General features: G+C 48.2%; 1 protein-coding gene across 6 annotated transcripts in view; it reads right to left on the bottom strand.

Annotated features, from left to right (window-relative positions):
- Positions 1–1,077: 1,077 nt before the first annotated feature.
- The window catches only part of SORCS1 (sortilin related VPS10 domain containing receptor 1), a 474,859-nt gene continuing 457,797 nt past the window's right edge, over positions 1,078–18,139 (bottom strand). The window contains exons 25-28 of one of the 6 annotated variants that reach the window (XM_036264894.1): positions 3,147–3,252; positions 2,864–3,024; positions 1,458–1,518; positions 1,078–1,363 (exon numbers count right to left, since the gene is read on the bottom strand). In XM_036264894.1, coding sequence (XP_036120787.1) covers positions 1,297–1,363; positions 1,458–1,518; positions 2,864–3,024; positions 3,147–3,252 — 395 coding nt within the window. In that variant the 3' untranslated portion in view covers positions 1,078–1,296. Of the gene's footprint in view, positions 1,433–1,457; positions 1,519–2,450; positions 3,253–18,139 lie in introns of those variants that run through there. The other 5 variants (XM_036264898.1, XM_036264896.1, XM_036264899.1 and 2 more) reach the window with 5 other exon arrangements.

The raw sequence follows: 18,139 nt of genomic DNA, 5'->3' as shown, positions 1-18,139 counted from the left end.
GCTCTTTCACACACATGATATGTGTCCAGGTGGGGGAGGACAGAGATATTTGGAAGAGGCGGGGTCTAGGGAGGAGACAGAGGGTACATGAAGCTGACCGCTGCAGGACAGAACGCAGCTGGTCAGCGGGGAGGAAGCTGGCATGCTTGGGAGGTGTCCAAGATCGACAGAAAGCAGAAACTTGTGGGCAGTGGAGGTAGGGTTGGCAGAGGCTAGGCCAATGTTTAGGGAACGTCATGGCTAAGGTCCAGAATCCAGTAACATGTTTGGGTAGAAAAGGTAGGAGCAGGTGAAGGGGCACTTGGGGATTGGAGGGAAAAGATACAAAGACATCAACAGATCATGACCACAAACAAATGGGAGGGCAGGTCGAGGGGTAACTAAGATTGTGTTTTCCATATAAATTGGGGGGGGTAGAGGAAGCTGTGAGGGGAGCAGGCAGGATGGGAAGGGTGCACAGGAAACACAGGCCCACTGCTGACACGCCTGTCCTTGCCTGCCCGCCTCCTCTGCCTGTGTATATAAAACTTCAACTAATGTCTTTATCCCCGTGGCCACACAGAGTGCAGCCCAGTGGCCACTGCTGGCCAACAGAGCGACCAGATGCCTTGGGAGTGGAAATGACGATAAGGAAGAGGGGACAGAGAACAGCTCAGGGTTTCAGACTCCTGCGCATGTCTTTGTGTCTTGTGAAAAGGGCTTGGCGGCTAACCCACCCATCAGCCAGCCGGTCGAGCTAAAGGAGCTGTTAAATCTAGAGCCAAGAATAGTTCCAAAAATACATGCAGATCTCCTTGGCCTATATATGTTAGGAATTTTCTACAAACACGACAGATCAGAAAAAGAGAGAGGAGAAGAAGGGGGAGGGGAGTGTTTTTTCCATTAAAATAGAGCACCTGTACACTGCCCCTCCCAGCGTGTTCTCAACGTACAGTCCGCATGCACAGGCTTAAAGCTAAAAACCCTTGTCTGTGTCTGAAGAATTGGAAAGTCCCGATGCAGTGAGTGTTTGTTTGTTTGCATTTTGATCGTTTTTTACTTTTATTTTGTGTTTGTTTTATTGTTTTTGTTTGTTTGTTTTTACTGCCGTCCTCCATTCAAACATTTACATAGGTAGGGATTTCTTTTGTGCTTTGATTCTCAGCAACTATGGAAATACTTCCTGGCAAAATAGGAAACAGAACAACAAGGGAAAGAGAGAAAACATAAAGTTAGTGGTCATGAAGGGTGACGACCTTGACAAGAGCGACATTCTTTCCTGATCAGCAGGTCTCCCGCAGCCTCTGGGGGTTTTCCTTAAATTGCAAAGTGTGCCCCAGCCGATCCCCGCTTTGGCGTTGCCGGTGGAGTGGCTTGTCTTGCTCTTTGCAATCGGAGAGATGAGTCACCAGGTTGAGTAGAAGGGGAGGGAGGGGAGGGTAAAGCTACTCTCCTAAGAGAAAACGTGTGACACTTACTCATTTAATGACACTGGCAATAGAAAGGTGTCAGAGACTTTGCAATGGGATCGAGGTATCCCTGGCGAAGGAGGGAGGGCTACTCTGACCAAGTAAACAGCGGCTGTGCTTCACACCCGCGCAAATGGGATTGGAAAGCAAATGACCCCCAGAAATGCACTTAGACGCTTTCCCGGGGAACACACAGCGCGAACGCCTCTCTGGACTCGAAGACAGAAAAGCCTTTCCCCTTTTAACCCACGGCAATTACGCGTGTATCGCCCTGTCTCCCCAAATAAAAGGAAGCACAGTGTGGAAATCGGACACCAGATGTGGCTGCAGTGGTATCATTACCTCCAATGCGAGCCAGTCAAGGCATGTAAACATCCGCTTAATACAGCCACGGGACTTGCCGCCAGCAGGGTTGTTTTCACTGAGGTCCTCATTTCCCCCCCAAATAACCATCTCATCAGGGCCGTCTAGGTGTGGGCATTATCACATTAGAGGGAAGCAGGGATGGTTCCATAGTGACTCATCCACCCGAGTCAGCAACGCAGGGTCTAGATGGGAACAGTTACAGCGTCAACTCCTGTTGCCGACAGGCAGGAGGAACAGAGAAGCTGGTCACAATGGTGGCTCCGAGCTTTCCTCTAACTTCTCGGAAATTTCTCTCTGCGATAAACGCTAGGACTCGCAGTCACACTTGAGACTCTACTCCTGGCTATTGGGTCCGCATGCTTACATCACAGGCAGGGTCATTTTAACACTCATGGCAGGGACAGATGAAGAGGAGAAAGGAGCTGTCCGTCTGCTCTGTAAGAGCCGAGCCCTCTGCAGCCTGTCTTGGGAGAGCCCACTTCTGGGACCTTCTACAAACTGGATGCCTCTTGTCCTTAACATTCTCAGCTTCTGTGTTTTCTGGGGGACAATGTTTAGATTGCTGCTAGATTCTTTTCTTAAATCTCAGGGTGAGGGGGCTGTCGCTCCTCTGCCATCAGTGTGCCCGCCCTAAAGCTGACTCAAGATGAGGCTCCCACACTTTGCTCCAGACGTTACGTACCCCATCCCTCAAACCCGCCTGGCCCGCCCGACCCAGAGCCAGCCTGAGGCCTGCCCTTCCTGAGCACTGTCATATTGTCAGAGCAAATGCTGTGCTCTTTGCCCAAGAACCTGAAGCCCCACATTTCAGCAGGGGTTTCTGCAAAAGGACAAGCACACTCATGAGAGAAAGAAAAACACTAGACAGGAGCAAGAAGGTTTTTTCCCTCGTTCCAGTGGGAAGAAGCAGGGAAAGAGGCCCTTAGCTGTTTCCTTCAGGGATGTTAGAGCAGACAACAGTAGGCACGTCAAGCCAGAAAGGTGTTAGAGAGAGAGGCAGCCATTGACTACTCAGGCCGAAGACCTGACAGCTACTGGGAATCATTTACCTATGAGCTGTGATTCCACCTTCTCATCTACCAGCTGGCCAGGCCTCCTCAGCTCAGTCTGAGACATATGGGGCCTGCTTTCAGTGGCACTGACTCGACTGACCATCTCTCGTTCTTTCTCATTTTGCATCTGGGCATAAACATTAATCCCCGGAATCTTCCTAAAACATTAACAGAAAGCATCACTGCTAGGCACGGGAGATGCACGTCACGGCGGCACATGCTTCTGAACCTGCCACGGAGAAGGGAGAGGGCGGGGGGACATGGATGGAGGGATGCATACCTTTTAAACTTGTAGATGACAAACACAGCCAGCCCCACAAACACCACGGAGAGCAGCATCAGCATGGCGGATCCGCTGTGGGTGGGCGTGAGGTCCACCAGTGGGGCTGGGGAAGACAGAAGGCATGGTCAGGAGCAGAGACGTGGGCAGGCAGGACTCTGTGAGAGGCTCACAGTGTTCACTCAGAGGCACGGCGAGGCCCAGAAAACCGCATGGAACCTACACACGAGATGCATGTCGCGCAGCTGACATGTGGATGTGTGTGAGCCTGTCCCTGCCCCCGCGATGCTCTAGCTGGCCTGTCCAAGAGGTGCAGAGAAGCCAGATTACTTGGATCAAGGCCGGCTCCAAGTGCGACGTGTGCCCTCCTGGGCAAGTTATTTCAGCGAAATGGGCCTCGTGGGCTGAGATGAGGATAACAGTACATATCTCATCGGGGTTTTGTCAGGATGAAGCAAGTTAATGCACGTGCTAGGCACATCTTTATCCTTCCATAAATGTTAGCTCTTATCACTGCTGCTGCTATTAATTCTAATCAATACTTATAATAATAATTTTCCTGTGCTCTGAGTGCAATGCAGGTAATCAGAAAAACCACCAAAGGAATACATGTTTATGAATTACCTGTTTTCTCTCTCCCCTAGCCCAGCTATTGTTGCGCGAAGGAAAGAAATGAGAAGTAGTAATGGCGCATGCTAAGGTTTCCTACACTCAGAGACCTGATGGCTTAGTGAGCATTCACAGGGGCTAGAGGAGGGCTGCGCAATCGGGTGTTGTTCCTACAACCTCTGGAACTCCTGACAGCTCCTACCAGGAAGCACCAGTCTCCTAGACCAGTTGAGTTCACCTCTCAGACTAAACAAATATCTTTGCATCCACAAAGACTCTCCCCTCCTGAGATGGCCCTTAGATTGCAGCCCTACAGACCATCTCTCTCCACCTCCACCCCAAACTGCTTCTATCTTGTACTTTAAGACTTCGTTTGCAATTAATTTTCACCCTCCTGAAAATTGACATTTTTCAAAAACAGCATTGCTCAAGCATGAGAGATAAGCACTGTGTACCCCTCAGAACCCTGAATGCTGAACTTTTAACTCCTATCGATTTAAGCAAAGCCTGATACTCAGAAATGTGGGTGACCTTCAAGCACCATTTTCTGTGGCTTTTCTCTGTGGAGAGCCCCAAGTGTGACGTTCTGGTAACCAGGCACATGCATTCAGGGACAGGTGACGGTAGTACTGATGGTCTCAGATAAACTGGAGGCTGCATCTGGCCTGTCGGGTTATCCGTAGGATGACAACCCAGCCACTCAATATCCATTCTGCACTGAGAAGTATACACCATACACCACGTCGTTTTGGTGGAAAACAAAGCCAAGCTCTCTCTCGGCGCATGGGCGCTGCTGCTTTCGTAGAATCAGCTTTCAGGAGGCACGACAAGGCTGCACTCGTGATTCTCTGCCCTGGGAGCCGGCAGCACTTACACTGTGAAGGTGAGAGTGAGTGTGCCGGTCTGTGTGTGCAGGGTGCAGGGGCACACCCAAGGCGCACGTGCTTTTAGCCCGAAATCAGAAAACAGAAGCCTCTTTCATTCACTCCGGTAAGCACAGTGTGGTCGGCCAGGGGCTGCAGAACTACTTCAGAATTCCCACCAAAACGGGTAGGATGTCATCAGGGAAGAGACGCCTCCATCTGTCTGGGCATCACAGCCACTAACTCAATGGAAGCCAGGCCCTGTGCTCTCCACTGGACAGGTCAGAACAGTGAGATTCCTATTGGCTAACGCTGTTCCAAAGGACTCAGAACCAGTAAACGGAAGAACTGAGACCCGAACCCAAGTCCTCTCTCTCTCTCTCTCTCTCTCTCTCACACACACACACACACAAATGGGTTCTATTTCCCTTGTCTTCCCTTTCTCCTCTCTCTCCCCCCATCACTAGCTTCAATCTTCCAATCCTAAATCATTCCCATTCAAATCCTCACCCCTAAACAAGCTGCGTTAACACTAGTAATTAGCACATTTTGGGAAAATGGCTTCGGTGTCCTGAGTTCTAAACTGTGTGTATCCGCTCCCCCTCCCATCCCTGCATCCCCTCTGCATGGCCCGGAGGCGGACCAGCCACCCCAGAGACCTGCCGCCTTTGCCCTCTGTGCTCTGGGGTGGCTTCTGCTCCCCGTTCGGGGCCTGCGCCCACGCTCGGGGCCTGCGGACTGACGGCCCTCAGGGCTCCGCACTGCGCTCCGGGCCCGCGCACAGACGGCCGTCAGGGCTCCGCACCGCGCTCCGGTCCCGCGCATGGATGGCCCTCAGGGCTCTGCACAGCCGTAGCTGCACAACTCCGTTCGCCCAGCACTCAGGTGAGTTTGTGCGTTTTGCTGAGGAATGGAAACTCGTGATAAATGGGCTTTACCTTGTTGTGTGGAATTAGCATAACTTAATCCCTCTCCATTGCAGCATAAACAGGCTGGAGGAGGAGGAGAAAGTGCTGAGCAGTTCATTTGCCAGTATTCGTGCCCAGAGCACAGCAAGGACGGGGTTCTGCAAGTCACCAGACGTATCTCAGTCTGGGTGCCGGCACCCAGGTCTCAGGTCCCGCGAGGAGCTCAGAAATGCACCGAATTCTACGTTCTATTCATGACTACGTTCTATGCACACACGTTGATTATAACAGCCATGCTTACAGTAATGACAATAGTCTTCTTGTGAAAGGTGACGATACATAGTGAGTGTAAATAGATGATCACAGATTGCATGTGTGAGAGCAAAGACAAGACCCCACATTTAGGGTGAAGCAACTGATGGAGATGGTCCCTTTTTTGGAATCAGATTCTGACTCTGCCACTTACGGGTTACATGGCTTAAACTGAACCTCCATTTCCTCATCTGCATAATGGGATAAAATGTGTTTATTTTAGAAAGTTGTGAGAACAAAGTAAGATAGAATGTTTAAAGTCCTAGCATAGGGTCTTGTCTGTGCCCAATATTTTTAATACTGTCATACCATTGCTATCAGATATCTGAAAGCACAGTCTGTAGAAAACCAGCCCTGGAAGGTGACAAGAGTTCTGTGGTCAGATGACTCTCAGAAGTGTTAGATGGGCATCCCCCATCTTGGAGATTCATGATGCTCATCAGTATATCAAAAGTTCACAGCAATCTTGCAGGAATGAAACTCATGTAACTTGACCATAGAGTTTCACAGGCTCATCAGACCGCAGACCCAGAACACCCACAACACAGACCCAGAAATGACCCACCCCGAGCACCACTCCCCCTTTGCTGCATCCTGGGCTCTCCGTTCGGTTTACTTCCAAGTTCTAAAGTGCACACTGTGGGGGCTTCACCAGGTACAGCCACGCAGAAAGCCTCCTGGCTGTCTGCATGCACTCTGGTTCCTTCAAAGGGACCTTCTCGGAGAGCGTCTACAGCACTATGACCCTGACACGGAACTCTTACTGTATTCTAACCCAGAAGTTTGTGCTATCGAAAGATGCCAAAGCAAGTTTTCCAGACCTTTATTTTCTGTTTCTCGCTCTTTCCTCCAAAGAGACCCAGGCGAGGCTTTTAGTCACGTGCCTTCAATATCACAAAATTCACGTGATCTGACATCTCTTTTTCAGAAATGAAGGTGGTATGAGCATAGCACACGGATTATCTGCAGTGCAGAAGGGTTGATGTGTACAGAGCACCCTCGCTGGTCCAACAGACCTTCTCTCTGGTTCAAATCCAAGCCCAGCCAGGAGAGGCTTAGGGGTGGCCATGCCCTACTTTGTTGAAGCAGTGACCTCGGAGACCAGATTGAGTGGGATTCCCTGACTCATGAAGATTTTAAACTTTGGATGAGTCTCTAAGAACATTCAGTCCCCAGAAGTTGAGGTTATTTGACAACCATGGGTACCACAAAGACCAAGCTTCTCACCATGACTGGCAGACAGGAGGAGAAGGGTGCTTTTCTGGGGTTGAAAGTCAAAGAAGATTCTTTACAGACCCCCTGAATCAGACCCCCTGGAGAACTTGTGAGAATGCCCCTTCCCAGGCCTCGCTTGAGAAAACACACACCAGTTTCTGAGAGTAAGTCCCAGAACACATAGCAAACTGCACAGGTCCTAATTATGCACACCAGTTGATAGTACTGCAAAGGCCCCGCCTACGGAGACCCAGAAAACATCCGGTCCTCATCTTTCCAGTGTGCCCGAACTGTACATTCTCTTGGTCACTAAAACAAAACAGAAAAACACACCTCTCCGCTGTTAACAGTGGCTCCATCCGGCTACGGGTTCATTGCGGAGCTGTATCAGTTCTGCGCCCTACCTATGTTCAAACCTTGTACAATCCGGGTTTGAAGCTTCTGCCCCCACGCGGTGGCAGCGGTCCCCTCGCCTCCCGAATCTGAGCTCACGCTGTCACGTGACTTCACATGGGTGAAGGGCAGTGATGGTGTCCATGGTGAGCTTCCAGGCACGTTTTCTCTCCCTGTTCCTCTCTGAACCCTCTCACCGCCATGTGCGAGAAGCCTGCTGAAGGATGTGAAAGTATGGGGGGGGGGTTAGTTATTCCAACTGCGGCCATTGTAGAGCCAACGGGCGCCCAACACGTGGGACCGCCCAGACCAGATCCGGGAGCTCCCTGCCCAGCAACCACAGCTGACTGTAGACACACAACAAACAGACAGAACCAGAGCCTCCAGCTGGCCCGCAGTCTCCTAGGCAACAGTACATGCTTGTTGCTGAGCCACTGACCGTCCAGGTGATCTGCGATACCCGAGAGCTTACGCCTTCTCTCCACAAAACTCTTCTCTTTCAGCTGGTTGAACCTCCAATTAGCAAGTCTCACCTTTGGGCTCTACGTTATCCAGTTCTTGTTGTGGACACCTGTCCCCAGTGGTAGGGTGGCAGGATATAAGCGTGAGGGCCAGACACGTTCACTTCTAAACCAGGACACTTGAAGAACGGACAGGAGAGCTAGTAGAGCTCATGCGATCAGGAAAGATGTAACCCAACAGCCCTGGCCACTCGGGGTGTAAGAAACCAGATTCTGGCACCTTCTCTATCATGTATATGTGTTCTCCTGTCTTTTTTCATTGCCGATTTTTTGTGACTATTTGCCTTGCCTTCTCCTTGGGGAAGAGTGTTACCTCACTACCATTTATTTCTAACCTGGTGCATGTGTGTGCCCTGCTCATGAACTGTTCATCTGATCACTCCCTACCCGCTGACCGTTCTCTGCCCAAGGGTATCCAGGTATATCCTCAGGCCTGGCCAACTCAGGCCAGTCATTTCAGGCCCTTTTATGGGCCCAGAGAGTCATAAAATGGTGAAGACAGACTGTGTTCGAAGCTAAAGAGCAATTGTGTTGCTGGCCCCTTGTACATTCATGAGATATCACATTCATTTAATCACACTGGGCAGAGGGCTATGTTTAGATATCTTGCCACCTGTTATTACTTATCATAACACCAACGCAGCTCGATCCCTAGCAAAAGCCACTGTGTCCGCATGTCCTGTGAAGCGGCCTAATTATTTATAGAGGGAAAACAATATTTACTTTGGAGAAAAATACAATCAGCATGACTTTACTCACAAAACACTTGTAAATGATAACTGTGTAGATAATAAGAAAACCAGAGAGTAGAGAGACAGATCAATTTATTGGCTGTGGAAGAATTTCACGAGTACCAATTGCATCCCTAAGTGGAAAATGTTATTGCAACCATTTATTTCACTGCACAGTTCAGGGCTCTGTAACTCCACAATCTGGCATCTGCATCTATGACAATGTGGCCTCGATTCCATTGTATTTTCTGAAGCCTCTTGACCAATGTTAATTCTGCCTTCAAGTGGAAAGAGTCTTCTTCAGCGTGAGGCGCTCACGCAGGATTCTGACCTCAGCTGAAATTCTGACATCCTTATCCCCTCCCGCATTTCCTCAGAATGTATCCAGTGGTACCGGCCGAAACCTGGAAATATTAATTCTCTAATATCTCTGTGATAACATCTTTTATTACATCTGAAAAAAGAAATTAAACTAGTCAGCAGGAACGATGAAGGCCAGGATAACAGTTTTATTAAAAACCCACACATACCTTTGACAAAGGACAGTTTTCTTAGAATGTAACAGCTGACACAAGACAACTGCCAGCCAGACGAGACAGAGTGGGAGCAGCTACTGTGTATTATTATTATGTTTTTATTCAACCTGAGATTTGAGGACCTTCCTTTGGGAAATATTAATCTTTCACTTTTTAAAATCGGATGTCTCGCCCGGCCAGTGTGGCTCAGTGGATTGAGCACCATCCCCTGGACGGAAAGGTCCTAGTTTGATTCCTAGTCAGGGCACATGTCCAGGTTGTGGACTTGATCCCCAGTAGGGGCTGTGCAGGAGGCAGCTGATCGATGTTTCTCCCTCACATGATGTTTCTATCTCTCTCTCCCTATAGAGAAGCCTGGATGGTGTGGCTCAGGGGTTGAGCAGTGACCCATACACCAAGAGGTCACTGGTTCAAGTCTTGGTCAGGGCACATGCCCAGGTTGTGGGCCTGATCCCCAGTGGGGGGCATGCAGGAGGCGGCCAGTCGATGGTCTCTCTCATCGATGTTTCTATCTCTCTGTCTTTCTCCCTTCCTCTCTCTATAAAATGAATAAAGGAAAAAAAAATGTTTAAGAAAGCCAATAAAAACATATTTAAAAAAATAAAACCATGTCTCAGAAACTCCAGAAGAGCCCATTGGAAAGTCAAGGGTTGGCAAACACCCTCTTTCTCTAAGACATGTGGATGCATCATTTTCTGTTCATACTAGCGCGTTAACGGCATCTAGATAATATCATTTGTTTAAGTTGCATAAAACTCACGGCTCTCCAAGTGCATCTGCCACAAAGATCCTGGCGCACACTGGAACCATTTTTCACCTGCTGCAGGGCTGCGGCACCCGGCTGGCCTTTGCCATTCGTTTGGATTATGGATGTGGTGTCTCCCAGATTCAGAGACATGCTTCATTTTTCCCCTCACTCCCACTCGTCTACCCAGGCTGCCAATTAGGTCGGCTCCAGATAGGCAGAGAAATTAGATTTTAATGTTTATGATGAATCTCCTCCTCCACGTAATATCACAGCCCCTCCACCCCCTTTAAAGCATGCCTGTTTCACTGGATACCCTGAGTTGTAAATCAGATTCATTACTGGAGATGGATGTGTCCCTTTCCTTGTTTTGCAGATGAATGCCTGTCCCTGGACCGCTCTGTGAGAGCCGTTTTTGAGACTGGTGAAGGATGGGCTGTATCGGCATCATTGGGGGCACTTGTTAAAATAGCAGATTTCCAGCCCTGGCCAGTGTTGCTCAGTTTGGTTAAGCGTTCACCCCTACACGGAGAGGCCGCAGGTTCAATTCCTGGTCAGGGACATGCCCGGGTTGCAGGCTCGATCGCCAGTAGGGGGCGTGCAGGAGGCGGCCAAATGATGTTTCTCTCCTCCCTCTCTCTTCCTGTCTCTCTCAAATCACTAAGATCATATTTTTTTTTAGTAATTGGAGATTTCCAGATATCACTCCCTGGGATTCTGATTCCGGGTGTGCAGTGAAGCCTGAAGCATCTTTGCTCTTGTGAAGCTTCCTAGGTGACAGGACTCAGAGGCAGGCTCCAGGACAGCTTCTCTAGCGCAGGGATCTGCACGGGTGGTGAAGAGTGTTCCCAACCGCAAACAGGGTGTCACCCATCCCACACGCTTGGAAGGAACCAGTGGGCTCCCTCTCCTCACTCCCCCCAACGTGTAAGTCCCACTCCCCGTTTCCCATTCATTTTCCAGTAAATAAATCCTGTGAAATGCAATTTGTCTCGGAAGCACTGTCTGTAATTTGGTATGAATTGCTCTAGCTAGGTCTTGTGTTCTCAGATAAAATGCTGGTCCAGCCCTGGCCGGTTTGGCTCAGTGGTTGGAGCGTCGGCCTGCGGTACAGAGAGACCCGGGTTCGGTTCCCACTAAGGGCACGTACCTCGGTTGCAGTTTGTCCCCGGCCCTGGTTGGTCGTGCGGGTGGCAGCCACTCGATGTGTCCCTTCACATCGATGTTTCTCTCTCTCTCTCTTCCTCTCTCTCCCTCCCACTCTATCTGAACAAAAAATGGAAAAATGTCCTTGGGTGAGGATAAAAAAAAAAAAAAAAAAAATGCTGGTCCATTCCTGAACTTCTGTTCTCATGAAGAATCTTATCTGTTCCATCACAGAAGGATCCACAAGGTTTTAAGCTTCTCCCCATCTCCTCCCTGAATTTACTCATGACCATGGGTCCTCATAGGAACAAAAAGAGAGTTGATGTAGCCTGAAAGATCTGACCAGTAATTAGGGATTTAATTTCCCACCTGTCCTCAGGTGCCCCTCACTTGGCAATCTACGGAAAGGTGGAAAGTTACAGCTTTCAGTCTAACTGGTCCCCGTCTTCGACATGAGTTTCAAGGCCCCTATTTCCAAATTCCTCACTGGGCTTCTCACTTACATGCTTTATGACATCAAACTCAACATGAACCACGAAACTTATCTTCCTTCGCAACCAAAAAAAGAGGCCCCTACTCCTGGGTCTCTGTCTCTGACCACTTGGGTTGAAAACTTCTTGTAAAACGTGTAAATGATTTATTTAACAGAGAAAGGGTTATTGACTGTTGCCCAAACCCATCATCTCAAAGCTGCACTCATGAACGTTCTCCCGCAGCCTACATGGGTGGTGGACAAAAAGGTCATCATACAGGGCATATTGGTTTTCCCTGAAGTTTATCCCTTTCTGTTTCCACTGCTCATCATTCTTCCTTCAGCAAATATCCAAATAGGAAGATTCCAGGGTATGAATCGAGGTGTTCCAAATCACGGCCACTACGCCTGCCCGACACAGAAGCCACGCGAGGCTGCCTTGCTGTGCCCGTCAGCACAGCACCTCGACCTGGCATGCTTCCTGCCCTTTTTGGTGAGTGCTTATTCAAAGGAAGGCTCAGGGCTCATCTTTTTTTTTTTTGAATCCTCACCCGAGCATATGTTTTTATCAATTTTAGAGAGAGAGGAAGGGAGACAGAGAGAAACATTGATGTGAGAGAGAAATAAGGATGGGTTGCCTCCTGTATGTGCCCTGACCGGGACGGAACCCGTAATCTAAGTAGGTGCCCTGACTGGAAATCAAACCCATGATCCTTTGGTGCACGGGATGATGTTCTAACCACTTGGCACACTGGCCAGAACAAGTCTCATTCTTACTGAACCTTCTATATGATATTTTCCATCTTCTTCACTTAGAATCGATAAAGCTTCATGCAGTTAGTGTTTGTGCCTCAGGTCTAGCCAGTGTGGAGTGAGTGAGGGTCCTAATTCATCTTAGATCCCTGGGAGAACCATAGTTTTAGAGAAACAATGACAAAATGAGGCACTAGGGGCAATGGGAAAACCAGTAGCATTTCAGGGATATGTCCTGAATGGCCTAGTATCTTCTTCCAGAAGCACCTACAGAGACAAAACGTTCTGCACTGGGTTCAGACCATCCAGTGAGTCTCTCTGGATAAAACAAATCCAAAACAACCACAAACACGTATCCCTCTGAGGACATCACAGCTCTTAACGAAGATTATAAATACATACAAAATAATATAAATAGGTAAATGAATACTGGAAGTCCAGGGTAAAGTGGGGATGAGAGAGAACTCAGGGATGTCACGAAAGACGTGAAGAAGGTCCAGTTGTTTGATGAAGTGAGGACACTGCAACCCTAGGTGTGCGGCCCCGAACTCTGTCGTGGAGTGAGGCTGCTCTCGCCCACGGAAACCCTCGCGCCAGTGACCCGAGCAGTAAAATAAGGGCCACTCCGTTACACGTGCTTTAGTCTCTCTCAGGAACAGCCTCCATGCCAGCCCCTTCCTGCTGTCTCTGGGATCTCTTGTTCCGGAACACAGAAATCTCATTGCTCTCCAGCCCACCCTTCCCCACGTGTGCACGTGAATGACTATCATGTGCACTGAAGGGTTACCTGACTTCCGCAAAACACAGGCGAGTTTCCCCCGGATGCTAACTGAAGAAGTGAGTGCAAGGTTCCACTCACCAGTTACAGGGTAAGAGGCAGCGTGTCTCAGAACAGGTTCGCGATTAAATAAACGGAATCTGCAGGTTACTGGGGGGAGAGGATTTAAAATATATCTCTACAGCTTATAAATTATAAATTGATTATCTGTGTAAATACTTATAAAAGCAGTTTTTACTGAGCACCTGATAGGTTGCAAGTTCTCTGCTAGGTACCACGGTGGAGACAATAGGAAGATACGTACTGTATCCCTAAGAAGTTATATAAGAGCAATGATGCTGATGCTGATGATGATGATGCTGATGATGCTGATGATGCTGATGATGATGACATAAATTTTTAAAAGCCATGTGAGTTCAGATAAGGAATAGATGGCATCCAGGTAAAGGCCTCTGGAAAAACATCATGCACGTTGTTGGCATTGAGTCGAGCTTTAAAGGACAAACAGACTTAGGACATGTAGACAGGTGGAGAAGGAGGGAGAAATATTCCACTTGGGAATAGCATGAGCAAAGGTACATTTCAGTCAAAACACCAGCGTGTCCAGTCCAATACTCAGCCTGATTGATTTCGACTCCTGTTCCAGCTCCCTGGCTTGTTTTGTAACCTCTTAGCCTTTGTCTGCCAAACATCCATGCCAGCTGCCATTGGGGCCTAAAAGCCAGAGAGCTACACCGGCCACCGCCCTCCCTCAACCTTCTGCACAACAGCTTCTCATTCTCTCCCTGCCCTCACACAATTTCACATCTGTCCTTTCCACAAAGAGAATTTCAGAAGCAACTCAGGCAGGAGTGCTCATGGTCTCAAGAGTAACCACACAGAAACCGAGAAGCCCAGGAATAGCCAAAAACAGTGCAGGACAGCTAACACCGAGCTCAGCTCAGCTTAGACACCGAAGTTACGAGTTCCCAGCAGACCAGAGAGTGGGGCTGGGAAACACACTAAATCCAGTCTCCAGTGACACCCAGGTATCTGGAAATGCTTACCTTGGTTCCCATAAAGCCTAACGGGGAGCTGCATTGGAGACACAAAATAAGGCCAGTAAATTCCTGAAAGGAGACAGTTCTTTTTCCTTGGAGACAAACCAAATTATGCATTGCCTCTCTCGCCAGCAACACATTCTGGCTCAAACATTTTTAAAAGAAGGCTGTTGAACATCTGCTGAGCAATTAATGGAATGCAGGAGTGTGCTATAATGGTCCCCGGGAAGGTATTAGCAATCCTGCTTAGGAGACACGAAATGCTGCAGACGGTGGTCCTTTTCCCTCTTTTTTTAAAATTTTATTTGTATTTTCCCCTGCCTGCAGGGGGAAGAGAGGAAGGGAAAGGAAGTTGCGGTGAAATATCTGTATCAAATATTCTCCCTCACTGTTTTCTTTCCCTGGGCTTCTTCCTACCCAAACAGGAGTGTGTTCATTTCAACTTAACAAACGAAACTGTGGCGAGTGTCTCAGTGCACCGATTCCCCGCCCAACGAGCTTTCTGCGTATGAAATAATTTCCTCCACCTGTCTGAGTAGAGAATCTACCACCCTGATCAAATAGTTCTCGCTTTTGTTTTAATCATATAGTTACGGCTAATTTAGGATCAATCCCCAGCCCGCACGTATTTGACGTCCTTAGCACAACCACTGAAGTACTAGCCTTAACACGACAGTGTCTTTTGTTTAGAAAAGTCTGGCTGAGTGACTCTGCCCTGTGGGTACTGCCAGTCCTAACCCCATGAGGACAAACGCGGCTGCACTCAGTAGGACAGATGTTTCCAAGACTCAGTGGTTGGGTCCGCCCTTGGCATTCTCTTCCTCCTCTCCAAACGGGAGCTAGTTATTCACATATAAATCCGCACCACTCCTGTCCCTGAGCCAGTCCCAAAGCTCCATGATGCCAGCTGATCGGGTTTATAATGACAGTGCCCAAAGCCCCTACTGTCAGATCTCACAGGGCATTGCTGTGAACAGCTCAGGAAGTCAGAGATGTCAAAGGATTTCCTCACTCTATCCAAACTGGCCCAGTTTATGACTGGGCTTTGGCCTTGAACTGAATCTCTGCTCTGGGTGTTCTCTCAGTCTTGGGCAACTCCCCATCACATAGACGCAGACGGCGGGGGCTCTTCTGCAGATCTCCATGTACGTGCCTGAGCTCCCAGGGAGGTCCTTCCCTCTCTTCCCTCTGCCGCTCCTCCTCCCCGAGATCTGAGCCCTGTTCCCCATGGTCCCCGCTTTGGAATGAGCTATGAACATTCATTTGAGAAATTTTCCAGCTCTTCCAAATTCTGCATCATTCCTGGCCATCTGGAGCTGAGACCCGTGCCGACAAACCCTTCATGGCCATGAGGGAGAGGTGTTCTTTCCCACGTGGGTTCATGGATGACGCTGTATCTGTTTCCCTGGCCAAACCACTGAAGAACCAGTTTCAGTTAAACACCCATTTTTTTTATTCCTGTTTTTCAATTTGATCCCAGCTCTATATCAGATGATGCCATAGTAGGGAGGCATCCTTCAGAAACATTTGAAACAAGATTTCAAATTCAGCAAAAGTGATCTGAGCAACCTTGGGAATGTGGTATGACAATCAGGTAAATAAAAACCAGGATCATAAGATAACTGATGGAAGAGAGATCTGGAGAGGGGGAAAGGAATGAAATGTGCCCCCAGAATCGGAGAACTGGATGGGTAGGCAAGGTCTCCATCTTGATCTACGATGCTCCCCTTTCTAACAGAGGCCCCTGGAATATGATAGGGGGGAGTTTCCTAATAAATCAAGGGGCTCAACAGCAAAATATCTGCCCAAAGATAGTACTTGTTTTAGAAGGTGAGTAGCTGTAAAGCAAATTTTGCATCAGAAGGAATGAAGTAGATGAGGTTCAGTCTTCCCCCTAAGCAGGCTGGACCATGTCATTAGATTTAATAAATCACTAAACCTATGTAAACTCATTTCAAGTAGTTACTTTCTACTGATTTGACAAAATGTGTCAGTGGCTCAGCTCTCAGAAAGACTACAACTGATGTGTCTGGACAGTGTCTGTTCACTTCAGTCACCCGTGTGTAACATTCCTGTGTCAGTCACCACCATTCACCCACGGCCACGGGTCAACCTTCTGGGTAGGAAACAGCCCATCTAGATCATCAAATGCACCAAGATAAGTAGGCACACCTTAGGCTTAGTGGTTGCTCTTATAGGTGCTACTTAATTGTTCTCTGTTTTCTTACACTTCCTTAACTTCTTCAGGGTATTTTCATCAGCAATGCAATTCAGAAAGTGGCAGTGGTTCATCTGCTTCCCACCCAGCTGTCCCCGGTGATGGAAGCTTCATGAAGGCAGAAACTATTCCTTCCGGAGAACACTGCTTGGCTCAGAGCAGGAGGGCAGGCAGTAAATGTCTGTTCATTGGATGGATTAGGATAGCAAGCTGTAGCACAGCCCATCAACCTGATTCATCCCCCTTCCTCTTGAGTCATCTCCTCAAGTGACCCTTTGAATCAGTCACAGCTCCGCTCAAAGGTCTCTAGGGCTTCCCAGAGCCCAGTCGAGAAAGCATAGACTACCCGGCATATTTCCACACTTTCCCTCCACAATCCCATGCTCAGGAATAGTGACTGTCAAATAGTTGTTCATTTTAGGCAGTGGGACTTTTTTTAAAACAAATTTTTTTAATGAAACCCTACTAGTAAAGATAAAAGATAGTATATAAGTGGAAAAGCAGCCAACCCACTTGGCCTTCTGGTAGACCTAGGTAACCTCCAAAATCTCCAGGGAACCAGAGGATGAAGTTGGAAGCAGCTGCCCTCTGTCCCCACTTATTCAGTATCTCCAAAGCCCTTGACTCATCCATGTGCCTTCCCTGTGCTTCGGAGCTTGGAATGTCTCCAGCTTAATCCTATCCATCTATCCACCTTCTCCAAGATGCTTTCCTGCATCCTTTTGACTGGGTGCGATTTATCTCTGCTTTAAATGTCCTATACAGCTTTGTTAACAATACACAGAGTAAGACGAAGAAAAACACACACAGTGGTTTACTCTGTCAGGCACTACTCCGAGTGTGTTACCTGAATTAACGTAATCCTCACACAATCGAACGAACACAGGCACTGTTGCTGTCTCTGAGGCACAGAGAAGTTAAGTCTCTTCCAAGGTCTACACAGTAAGTGTGTGATGGAGCCAAGACAACCCAATGGTCCGGCTGCAAGATCACAAAGTCCAAGCGCTCAAGTACGCCCCGTCGCCTCTCTGCATGAGAATGCATGCACCTGACTCACTGAGACCCCACCATTGCCCCTGTCCCCCACCCCAGCACGCCACCGCTACATCCAACTTTGTCACATCACAGCCTGATTACATGTATTCTGAGGACAAAGATCATTTCCTGCTGCCCGTTATACTCTATGCAGCACCAGCGCAGTACTCAGCAAAAATAAGTACTCAATAAAGATTGTTAATTTAATTCAGTATTAATACAACACAATGATATCTATTTCCATATACTTGGGATTACCTGAATTATCACTGAGACTTCTATATAGCCTTAGGGAGAGGATTTCTCCCCCCCCCCATCTTTTATAGGTGAAGAGACAGAAGCTCTGGCATTGGTTGATTTGGGAGATCATGACTGACTTGGGGTTCAATTCCTGGCTATGGCCGTGTGCATTGCCCAAATCCCAGATACTTCCGCTGCACTACTCAAAACTTGAAAAAATGATTTGTAACAGGAATAATTTGAAAATAAGGTTTTTCAGAATGATAAAAAAAAAAGTTATTTGTAGAATTAACTTTACGGTCAAGACTTTTGTTCGGATGCAGCTTGCTATCATGTGAGGTGTGCGTATCTAGGAGAGTCACTGATGGCTTTGGCCAGGGACTAAGAAAAAGTCACTTCATTCTGCTGCCTTAAGGGTCTCTATTAAGGCAAAAATGCCAAGCAAGAAATCTCCAGCCCTGGCCAGTTTGGTTCAGCG

Source organism: Molossus molossus, unplaced genomic scaffold (genome assembly GCF_014108415.1).
Source record: "Molossus molossus isolate mMolMol1 unplaced genomic scaffold, mMolMol1.p scaffold_m16_p_17, whole genome shotgun sequence".
Lineage (NCBI taxonomy): Eukaryota > Metazoa > Chordata > Mammalia > Chiroptera > Molossidae > Molossus > Molossus molossus.
The sequence above is the reverse complement of the archived record's forward strand: the minus strand, read 5'-3'. Positions and strand labels throughout refer to the sequence as shown.